This window comes from Salmo salar, chromosome 12, assembly GCF_965601325.2.
Source record: "Salmo salar chromosome 12, fSalSal1, whole genome shotgun sequence".
Classification (NCBI taxonomy): Eukaryota; Metazoa; Chordata; class Actinopteri; order Salmoniformes; family Salmonidae; genus Salmo; species Salmo salar.
This window is the reverse complement of record NC_138302.1, coordinates 6,713,693-6,725,970: the sequence shown is the minus strand read 5'-3', so window position 1 is coordinate 6,725,970 and position 12,278 is coordinate 6,713,693. Positions and strand designations below refer to the sequence as shown.

At 40.7% G+C, this 12,278-nt stretch overlaps 1 protein-coding gene across 1 annotated transcript; it reads left to right on the top strand.

The window, feature by feature from the left end:
• The first annotated feature begins 3,501 nt into the window (after positions 1–3,501).
• On the top strand, positions 3,502–5,793 carry LOC106595872 (uncharacterized). The gene is made up of 2 exons (XM_014187216.3): positions 3,502–4,210; positions 5,127–5,793. Exons 1-2 carry the CDS (start codon positions 3,745–3,747, stop codon positions 5,669–5,671), a joined length of 1,011 nt encoding a protein of 336 aa, XP_014042691.3. The 5' UTR covers positions 3,502–3,744; the 3' UTR covers positions 5,672–5,793.
• The last annotated feature ends 6,485 nt before the right edge of the window (positions 5,794–12,278 follow it).

The following is a 12,278-nucleotide window of genomic DNA, read 5'->3' as shown; positions in this document are numbered from 1 at the left end:
GTGTCTCCTGTTACTGTCCTGTCTTCCACTGGCTGTTATGTTCAGCTCATAGTGTCTCCTGTTACTGTCCTCTCTTCCACTGACATACTGTTATGTTCAGCTCATAGTGTCTCCTGTTACTGTCCTCTCTTCCACTGACATACTGTTATGTTCAGCTCATAGTGTCTCCTGTTACTGTCCTCTCTTCCACTGACATACTGTTATGTTCAGCTCATAGTGTCTCCTGTTACTGTCCTCTCTTCCACTGGCATACTGTTATGTTCAGCTCATAGTGTCTCCTGTTACTGTCCTCTCTTCCACTGGCATACTGTTATGTTCAGCTCATAGTGTCTCCTGTTACTGTCCTCTCTTCCACTGACATACTGTTATGTTCAGCTCATAGTGTCTCCTGTTACTGTCCTCCCTTCCACTGACATACTGTTATGTTCAGCTCATAGTGTCTCCTGTTACTGTCCTCTCTTCCACTGACATACTGTTATGTTCAGCTCATAGTGTCTCCTGCTACTGTCCTCTCTTCCACTGACATACTGTTATGTTCAGCTCATAGTGTCTCCTGTTACTGTCCTCTCTTCCACTGACATACTGTTATGTTCAGCTCATAGTGTCTCCTGCTACTGTCCTCTCTTCCACTGACATACTGTTATGTTCAGCTCATAGTGTCTCCTGTTACTGTCCTCTCTTCCACTGGCATACTGTTATGTTCAGCTCATAGCTGTTTTCTTAGTCTTTCTGTTGTCTGGTGGTCAAAACAAGAGTGTTAAAACAGTCTGAGTTTAGACAACCTCTGCCTCTCTCTCTCTCTCTCTCTCTCCCTTTCTCTCTGTTAAAACAGTCTAGACAATGTCTCTCTCTCCCTTTCTCTCTGTTAAAACAGTCTAGACAATGTCTCTCTCTCTCTCCCTTTCTTTCTGTTAAAACAGTCTAGACAATGTCTCTCTCTCCCTTTCTTTCTGTTAAAACAGTCTAGACAATGTCTCTCTCTCTCTCCCTTTCTTTCTGTTAAAACAGTCTAGACAATGTCTCTCTCTCCCTTTCTTTCTGTTAAAACAGTCTAGACAATGTCTCTCTCTCCCTTTCTTTCTGTTAAAACAGTCTAGACAACCTCTCTCTCTCTCTCCCTTTCTCTCTGTTAAAACAGTCTAGACAATGTCTCTCTCTCTCTCTCTCCCTTTCTCTCTGTTAAAATAGTCTAGACAATGTCTCTCTCTCTCTCTCCCTTTCTCTCTGTTAAAACAGTCTAGACAATGTCTCTCTCTCTCTCTCTCCCTTTCTCTCTGTTAAAACTGTCTAGACAACGTCTCTCTCTCTCTCCCTTTCTCTCTGTTAAAACAGTCTGGACAACCCCTCCCTCTCTCTGTCTGCCTCTCTCTCTCTGTCTCTCTCCCTTTCTCTCTGTTAAAACAGTCTGGACAACCCCTCCCTCTCTCTGTCTGCCTCTCTCTCTCTGTCTCTCTCCCTTTCTCTCTGTTAAAACAGTCTCGACAACCTTTCCCTCTCTCTCCCTTTCTCACTGTCTGCCTCTCCCTCTCTCTCCCTTTAACTCTGTTAAAACAGTCTGAGTCTAGACAACCCCTCTCTCTCTCTCCCTTTCTCTCTGTTTGCCTCTCTCTCTCCCTTTCTCGCTCTCTGTCTCCCTTTCTCGCTCTCTCTCTCCCTTTCTCTCTGTTAAAACAGTCTCGACAACCTTTCCCTCTCTCTCCCTTTCTCACTGTCTGCCTCTCCCTCTCTCTCCCTTTAACTCTGTTAAAACAGTCTGAGTCTAGACAACCCCTCTCTCTCTCTCCCTTTCTCTCTGTTTGCCTCTCTCTCTCCCTTTCTCGCTCTCTGTCTCCCTTTCTCGCTCTCTCTCTCCCTTTCTCTCTGTTAAAACAGTCTAGACAACCTCTCCCTTTCTGTCTGCCTCTCTCTCTTGGTACAGTGGTTTGTGAAAGTATTCACCCCCCTTGGCATTTTTCTTATTTTGTTGCCTTACAACCTTTTTTATTGTGAAACAAACAAGAACTAAGACAAAAAAGCTGAAAACTTGAGCGTGCATAACTATTCACCCCCCCCAAAGTCAATACTTTGTAGAGCCACCTTTCTCAGCAATTACAGCTGCAAGTCTCTTGGGGTATGTCTCTATAAGCTTGGCACATCTAGCCACGGGGTTTTTTGCCCATTCTTCAAGGCAAAACTGCTCCAGCTCCTTCAAGTTGGATGGGTTCCGCTAGTGTACAGCAATCTTTAAGTCATACCACAGATTCTCAATTGGATTGAGGTCTGGGCTTTGACTAGGCCATTCCAAGACATTTAAATGTTTCCCCTTAAACCACTCGAGTGTTGCTTTAACAGTATGCTTAGGGTCATTGTCCTGCTGGAAGGTGAACCTCCGTCCCAGTCTCAAATCTCTGGAAGACTGAAATAGGTTTCCCTCAAGAATTTGCCTGTATTTAGCGCCATCCATCATTTCTTCAATTCTGACCAGTTTCCCAGTCCCTGCCGATGGAAAAACATCCCCACAGCATGATGCTGCTGCCACCACCATGCTTCACTGTGGGGATGGTATTCCCGGGGTGATGAGAGGTGTTGGGTTTGCGCCAGACATAGTCTTTTCCTTGATGGCCAAAAAGCTCAATTTCATCTGACCAGAGTACTTTCTTCCATATGTTTGGGGAGTGTCCCACATGCCTTTTAGCAAACACCAAATATGCTTGCTTATTTTTTTCTTTAAGCAATGCCTTTTTTTCCTACCCACTCTCCCGTAAAGCCCAGCTCTGTGGAGTATACGGCTTAAAGTGGTCCTATGGACAGATATTCCAATCTCCGCTGTGGAGCTTTGCAGCTCCTTCAAGGTTTTCTTTGGTCTCTTTGTTGCCTCTCTGATTAATGCCCTCCTTGCCTGGTCCGTGAGTTTTGGTGGGCGGCCCTCTCTTGGCAGGTTTGTTGTGGTGCCATATTCTTTCCATTTTTTAATAATGGATTTAATGGTTAATGGTGTTATAGACTCTGGGGCCTATCAGAACAGGTATATATATATACTATGATCATTTGACACTTAGATTGCACACAGGTGGACTTTATTTAACTAATTATGTGACTTCTGAATGTAATTTATTACACTATATCTTATTTAGGGGCTTCCTAGCATGAATACATATGCACGCACCACTTTTCTTTTTTTTTCTTTTATATATAATTTGAATAATTTTTTTATTATTATACTTTTTTTTTTTTTCATTTCACTTCACAAATGTGATGACTTTTAGATTTTTATCTGAGTAAAAATAAAATGAATCTATAAGAATTTGCCTTAAAGTATGTTTTAAATTATCACTCGTGAAAATTCTGAACTAATCATTCAACACAGTTTCCTTTGTATGTCTTTATATAAAATATTATTTAATGAATAAAATGAAAATCCAAATGTTCATCAACTGCGTTACCAACTCCAGTTAGCAGATGGCGATATCCGCCTTTAATGAGATGTTGTAAATGTGACGTATAATCTAGTGGACGGGACCGGACGGGACGCTTCTTCAACAACATGGCTACTGATTCAACCACCTCGGTAGCCTGCATAAAACCGATACATTAAAGCGCTTTAGACGTTTCAGTTAGTTTAAAACACATTTATGTCGTATCTAGTTAACCTTAATTTCTATATTTATGTTTTTGTTAGTCATCTAGATGGATGGTTCAATTAGCAGTAGCCTAGAAGCTAATGAATGATTGCTCGCTAACGTTACCTCGCTAACATCCTCGACCATGAGCTCACTAAGCTACTCCCCACCTGCTAAAGAAGCGGAGGTCTGCTGGACGGAGAAAGAAGCCCCCGTGAAAGAGGAAGAGGAGGCTATCACAGTTAAACAAGAAGTAGAGGGTGAGGGTGAAGCTGTTACAGTTAAACAAGAAGTAGAGGGTGAGGCTGTTACAGTTAAACAAGAAGTAGAGGGTGAGGATGTTACAGTTAAACAAGAAGTAGAGGGTGATGCTGTTGGAGTGAAAGAAGAGGAAGAAGCTTTCAGAGTAAAAGAGGAGGTGGATGTTACTGTGGAGGAAGAGAAACAAGACGGTGCCGCTTTGGGAGTGAAAGAGGAGGAATTGACTGTCACAGTGAAAGAAGACCTTTTCAGAGTGAAAGAGGAGGATGCCGTCTTTGGAGTGAAGGAGGAGAGGGAGATTACTGTCACATGGGAGGAGGACGAAGAGATTGGAGATATAATTAACACCAGTGAGTACCGTCTCAAAACCAGAAGTAAAAACTATGCAGTTGTTAAACTATTGTGTGGTTTTACTGAAGTTATATACTTGAATATGTTGTTCTAAACTGTAGAAATGGTTAAAGCTACACTGTCAGACAGTGTACACCATCAAACAGAGGGCCGCTAACAATGGGTCAATGCATCCAATGACATTGATCAAAATACTGCAGTCCTCATTATCTATTATTATAGTGCTCTGCTCAGCCTAAAGACATGACATTATCTATTATTATAGAGCTCTGCTCAGCCTAAAGACATGACATTATCTATTATTATAGAGCTCTGCTCAGCCTGTAAACATGACATTATCTATTATTATAGAGCTGTGCTCAGCCTATGAACATGACATTATCTATTATTATAGCGCTCTGCTCAGCCTGTAAACATGACATTATCTATTATTATAGAGCTCTGCTCAGCCTATAAACATGACATTATCTATTATTATAGCGCTCTGCTCAGCCTGTAAACATGACATTATCTATTATTATAGAGCTCTGCTCAGCCTATAAACATGACATTATCTATTATTATAGAGCTCTGCTCAGCCTGTAACCATGACATTATCTATTATTGTAGAGCTCTGCTCAGCCTATGAACATGACATTATCTATTATTATAGAGCTCTGATCAGCCTATAAACATGACATGATCTATTATTGTAGAGCTCTGCTCAGCCAATGAACATGACATTCCATGAAAGCAAGATTAGATTTGAAGCTCTACATTATTATTATTATTATTATAACAGCCACCAATTTTTTTTTTAAAATGAGGATACATTTCTGGATTAAACCTCATAGGAAGACAGTTTTTATCATGTTCTGGTTTCATTCTGGTCTCTGATTAGTAGTTAATGAAATACTATTTTTTTGTCTTTAACAGGAGAAAGACCAGACACTCACTCTGACAGCAGGAAGAGTCCTTCAGGGGAACCAGACCCAGAGACGTCCAAACCAGTGAGACGACACCACTGCTCCCAGTGTGGAAAGAGTTTTACTAAGTTACGGAATCTAAAAGAGCATGAGAGGACACACACAGGAGAAAAGCCTTTCCAATGTTCCCAGTGTGGAAAGAGTTTTACCGTGTTAACTAACCTGAAAAGGCATGAGAGAATACACACTGGAGAAAAGCCTTACCAATGTTCCCAATGTGAAAAGAGTTTTACCGTGTTAGTTAACCTGAAAAGACATGAGAGAATACACACAGGAGAAAAGCCTTACCAATGTTGTCAATGTGGCAAGAGTTTTACCCAGTTAAGGTCCCTGAAAAGACATGAGAGAGTACACTCTGGAGAGAAGCCTTATCACTGTTCCCATTGTGGAAGGAGTTTTAGGTCGTCTGCAAACATGAAGGAGCATGAGAGGACACACACACAGGAGAAAAGCCTTTCCAATGCTCCCATTGTGGAAAGAGTTTTACCCATCTAGTGAGCCTGAAAAGACATGAGAGAATGCACACAGGAGAAATGCCCTACCAATGCTCCCATTGTGGAAAGAGTTTTTCCCAATCAGCAAAACTGAAAAGACATAAGAGAATGCACACTGGAGAAAAGCCTTTCCAATGCTCCCATTGTGGAAAGAGTTTTACCCAATCAGGGGGCCTGAAAAAACACGAGATAAAGAAGAAGCTATGTTCTTTATGTTCTTGACTGAGAATGTGTTTTTGTTAATGACAACTTCAATAAAACCTAAGAAAAATATCTTTATGGGTTTTTTTTTTTACAATCTCAATACAAAGTTATGTTGGTCTGTTCCACTAGGAAAAGGCCAAAACAGCATGGGATACAATTAAGTATGGGAGGAGTACAAATTGAAGAAGTGGCATAAACCAAACTATTAGGAGTGCAGCTAGACAACTGCTTATCATGGTCGTCTCAAATAACTAATCTATGTAAAAAAATTATTAAAACATGTATAATCAGAAGGATAGCTAAATATTTACCAGGAAAAATTCTTAAGCAAATAACACAAGCTTTAAATTGAGAGTCAAGTGAACTACTGTTCTGTGGTCTGGGGAAATGCATCATCAAGGGAAGTTAGGAGGCTGCAGATTGCACAGAACAAAGCAGCAAGGATTGTTTTACGGTGGAGATATGGTTTTTCTGTTGCAGTCATAAGCAATGTTCTTGGTTGGTCATCAATCGACAAGATAATTGAAAAAAACATGCTTATTTTATTTCATAATATACATCATTTAAAACGGCCAAGTACAATTCACAACGTTAATCAGTTGGTAAGAGACAGACATTCAGTAAATACTAGGAATAGATTTTCCACCATCTATGCGTTATCCAGACAGAAAAGAGAAATAGGCAAAAGAACATTTCGATTTAGAGCAATACAGAAATTGAATAAATTAACTGAGCAAACCAGAAACCTTTCAATATATACATTTAAACATTATTTTAAAACAATTTAAATATAATACACAGAAATGTGGGATTACAGTAGATGAAGAATCCATATTTTTTAGATTGATTATTTATTGGTTTATTACGTTAGTATATTATGTATGTTTGTAATAGTGTGTTATGTGAAAATGTGTTCGTATATAAATTGTATTTTAATATTTAAGGACTCTTGGAAGATTAGTCCAAATGGGGACTAAAAGAGATCAAAATCAAATCAAATACAGAGTACCTCAGTTTTTATGTATACGTTCTCTGTGGATGGAGTGGAACATTAAATATAGAGTCCTAGACAGAGTCTTGTCCATCAGTCACTGTGGATGGAGTGGAACATTAAATATAGAGTCCTGGACAGAGTCTTCTCCATCAGTCACTGTGGATGGAGTGGAACATTAAATATAGAGTCCTGGACAGAGTCTTGTCCATCAGTCACTGTGGATGGAGTGGAACATTAAATATAGAGTCCTGGACAGAGTCTTCTCCATCAGTCACTGTGGATGGAGTGGAACATTAAATATAGAGTCCTGGACAGAGTCTTGTCCATCAGTCGCTGTGGATGGAGTGGAACATTAAATACAGAGTCCTGGACAGAGTCTTCTCCATCAGTCGCTGTGGATGAAGGGGAACATTAAATATAGAGTCCTGGACAGAGTCTTCTCCATCAGTCGCTGTGGATGGAGTGGAACATTAAATATAGAGTCCTGGACAGAGTCTTGTCCATCAGTCGCTGTGGATGGAGTGGAACATTAAATATAGAGTCCTGGACAGAGTCTTCTCCATCAGTCACTGTGGATGGAGATGGAACATTAAATATAGAGTCCTGGACAGAGTCTGCTACATCAGTAGATGGAGATGGAACATTAAATATAGAGTCCTGGACAGAGTCTGCTACATCAGTAGATGGAGATGGAACATTAAATATAGAGTCCTGGACAGAGTCTGCTACATCAGTAGATGGAGATGGAACATTAAATATAGAGTCCTGGACAGAGTCTGCTACATCAGTAGATGGAGATGGAACATTAAATATAGAGTCCTGGACAGAGTCTGCTACATCAGTAGATGGAGATGGAACATTAAATATAGAGTCCTGGACAGAGTCTGCTACATCAGTAGATGGAGATGGAACATTAAATATAGAGTCCTGGACAGAGTCTGCTACATCAGTAGATGTAGATGGAACATTAAATATAGAGTCCTGGACAGAGTCTGCTACATCAGTAGATGGAGATGGAACATTAAATATAGAGTCCTGGACAGAGTCTTCTCCATCAGTCGCTGTGGATGTAGATGGAACATTAAATATAGAGTCCTGGACAGAGTCTGCTACATCAGTAGATGGAACATTAAATATAGAGTCCTGGACAGAGTCTGCTACATCAGTAGATGTGGATGGAACATTAAATGTAGAGTCCTGGACAGAGTCTGCTACATCAGTAGATGGAGATGGAACATTAAATATAGAGTCCTGGACAGAGTCTGCTACATCAGTACATGGAGATGGAGATGGAACATTCAATATAGAGTCCTGGACAGAGTCTGCTACATCAGTAGATGGAGATGGAACATTAAATATAGAGTCCTGGACAGAGTCTGCTACATCAGTAGATGTAGATGGAACATTAAATATAGAGTCCTGGACAGAGTCTGCTACATCAGTAGATGTAGATGTAGATGGAACATTAAATATAGAGTCCTGGACAGAGTCTGCTACATCAGTAGATGGAGATGGAACATTAAATATAGAGTCCTGGACAGAGTCTGCTACATCAGTAGATGGAGATGGAACATTAAATATAGAGTCCTAGACAGAGTCTTGTCCATCAGTCACTGTGGATGGAGTGGAACATTAAATATAGAGTCCTGGACAGAGTCTTCTCCATCAGTCACTGTGGATGGAGTGGAACATTAAATATAGAGTCCTGGACAGAGTCTTGTCCATCAGTCACTGTGGATGGAGTGGAACATTAAATATAGAGTCCTGGACAGAGTCTTCTCCATCAGTCACTGTGGATGGAGTGGAACATTAAATATAGAGTCCTGGACAGAGTCTTGTCCATCAGTCGCTGTGGATGGAGTGGAACATTAAATACAGAGTCCTGGACAGAGTCTTCTCCATCAGTCGCTGTGGATGAAGGGGAACATTAAATATAGAGTCCTGGACAGAGTCTTCTCCATCAGTCGCTGTGGATGGAGTGGAACATTAAATATAGAGTCCTGGACAGAGTCTTGTCCATCAGTCGCTGTGGATGGAGTGGAACATTAAATATAGAGTCCTGGACAGAGTCTTCTCCATCAGTCACTGTGGATGGAGATGGAACATTAAATATAGAGTCCTGGACAGAGTCTGCTACATCAGTAGATGGAGATGGAACATTAAATATAGAGTCCTGGACAGAGTCTGCTACATCAGTAGATGGAGATGGAACATTAAATATAGAGTCCTGGACAGAGTCTGCTACATCAGTAGATGGAGATGGAACATTAAATATAGAGTCCTGGACAGAGTCTGCTACATCAGTAGATGGAGATGGAACATTAAATATAGAGTCCTGGACAGAGTCTGCTACATCAGTAGATGGAGATGGAACATTAAATATAGAGTCCTGGACAGAGTCTGCTACATCAGTAGATGGAGATGGAACATTAAATATAGAGTCCTGGACAGAGTCTGCTACATCAGTAGATGTAGATGGAACATTAAATATAGAGTCCTGGACAGAGTCTGCTACATCAGTAGATGGAGATGGAACATTAAATATAGAGTCCTGGACAGAGTCTTCTCCATCAGTCGCTGTGGATGTAGATGGAACATTAAATATAGAGTCCTGGACAGAGTCTGCTACATCAGTAGATGGAACATTAAATATAGAGTCCTGGACAGAGTCTGCTACATCAGTAGATGTGGATGGAACATTAAATGTAGAGTCCTGGACAGAGTCTGCTACATCAGTAGATGGAGATGGAACATTAAATATAGAGTCCTGGACAGAGTCTGCTACATCAGTACATGGAGATGGAGATGGAACATTCAATATAGAGTCCTGGACAGAGTCTGCTACATCAGTAGATGGAGATGGAACATTAAATATAGAGTCCTGGACAGAGTCTGCTACATCAGTAGATGTAGATGGAACATTAAATATAGAGTCCTGGACAGAGTCTGCTACATCAGTAGATGTAGATGTAGATGGAACATTAAATATAGAGTCCTGGACAGAGTCTGCTACATCAGTAGATGGAGATGGAACATTAAATATAGAGTCCTGGACAGAGTCTGCTACATCAGTAGATGGAACATTAAATATAGAGTCCTGGACAGAGTCTGCTACATCAGTAGATGGAGATGGAACATTAAATATAGAGTCCTGGACATAGTCTGCTACATCAGTAGATGTAGATGGAACATTAAATATAGAGTCCTGGACAGAGTCTGCTACATCAGTAGATGGAGATGGAACATTAAATATAGAGTCCTGGACAGAGTCTTCTCCATCAGTCGCTGTGGATGTAGATGGAACATTAAATATAGAGTCCTGGACAGAGTCTGCTACATCAGTAGATGGAACATTAAATATAGAGTCCTGGACAGAGTCTGCTACATCAGTAGATGTGGATGGAACATTAAATATAGAGTCCTGGACAGAGTCTGCTACATCAGTAGATGGAGATGGAACATTAAATATAGAGTCCTGGACAGAGTCTGCTACATCAGTAGATGGAGATGGAGATGGAACATTGAATATAGAGTCCTGGACAGAGTCTGCTACATCAGTAGATGGAGATGGAACATTAAATATAGAGTCCTGGACAGAGTCTGCTACATCAGTAGATGGAGATGGAACATTCAATATAGAGTCCTGGACAGAGTCTGCTACATCAGTAGATGGAGATGGAACATTAAATATAGAGTCCTGGACAGAGTCTGCTACATCAGTAGATGTAGATGGAACATTAAATATAGAGTCCTGGACAGAGTCTGCTACATCAGTAGATGTAGATGTAGATGGAACATTAAATATAGAGTCCTGGACAGAGTCTGCTACATCAGTAGATGTAGATGGAACCTTAAATATAGAGTCCTGGACAGAGTCTGCTACATCAGTAGATGGAGATGGAACATTAAATATAGAGTCCTGGACAGAGTCTGCTACATCAGTAGATGGAGATGGAACATTAAATATAGAGTCCTGGACAGAGTCTGCTACATCAGTAGATGGAGATGGAACATTAAATATAGAGTCCTGGACATAGTCTGCTACATCAGTAGATGTAGATGGAACATTAAATATAGAGTCCTGGACAGAGTCTGCTACATCAGTAGATGGAGATGGAACATTAAATATAGAGTCCTGGACAGAGTCTTCTCCATCAGTCGCTGTGGATGTAGATGGAACATTAAATATAGAGTCCTGGACAGAGTCTGCTACATCAGTAGATGGAACATTAAATATAGAGTCCTGGACAGAGTCTGCTACATCAGTAGATGTGGATGGAACATTAAATATAGAGTCCTGGACAGAGTCTGCTACATCAGTAGATGGAGATGGAACATTAAATATAGAGTCCTGGACAGAGTCTGCTACATCAGTACATGGAGATGGAGATGGAACATTGAATATAGAGTCCTGGACAGAGTCTGCTACATCAGTAGATGGAGATGGAACATTAAATATAGAGTCCTGGACAGAGTCTGCTACATCAGTAGATGGAGATGGAACATTCAATATAGAGTCCTGGACAGAGTCTGCTACATCAGTAGATGGAGATGGAACATTAAATATAGAGACCTGGACATAGTCTGCTACATCAGTAGATGTAGATGGAACATTAAATATAGAGTCCTGGACAGAGTCTGCTACATCAGTAGATGGAGATGGAACATTAAATATAGAGTCCTGGACAGAGTCTTCTCCATCAGTCGCTGTGGATGTAGATGGAACATTAAATATAGAGTCCTGGACAGAGTCTGCTACATCAGTAGATGGAACATTAAATATAGAGTCCTGGACAGAGTCTGCTACATCAGTAGATGTGGATGGAACATTAAATATAGAGTCCTGGACAGAGTCTGCTACATCAGTAGATGGAGATGGAACATTAAATATAGAGTCCTGGACAGAGTCTGCTACATCAGTACATGGAGATGGAGATGGAACATTGAATATAGAGTCCTGGACAGAGTCTGCTACATCAGTAGATGGAGATGGAACATTAAATATAGAGTCCTGGACAGAGTCTGCTACATCAGTAGATGGAGATGGAACATTCAATATAGAGTCCTGGACAGAGTCTGCTACATCAGTAGATGGAGATGGAACATTAAATATAGAGACCTGGACAGAGTCTGCTACATCAGTAGATGTAGATGGAACATTAAATATAGAGTCCTGGACAGAGTCTGCTACATCAGTAGATGTAGATGTAGATGGAACATTAAATATAGAGTCCTGGACAGAGTCTGCTACATCAGTAGATGGAGATGGAACATTAAATATAGAGTCCTGGACAGAGTCTGCTACATCAGTAGATGGAGATGGAACATTAAATATAGAGTCCTGGACAGAGTCTGCTACATCAGTAGATGGAGATGGAACATTAAATATAGAGTCCTGGACATAGTCTGC

What these genes read in the sequence shown, in the direction of transcription:
- LOC106595872 (XM_014187216.3), top strand. Translation starts at nt 3,745, where the DNA reads ATGAGCTCACTAAGCTACTCCCCACCTGCTAAAGAAGCGGAGGTCTGC. An exon ending in TGGAGATATAATTAACACCA is followed by an intron (nt 4,211 to 5,126) that starts GTGAGTACCGTC and finishes TGTCTTTAACAG; the next exon opens with GAGAAAGACCAGACACTCAC.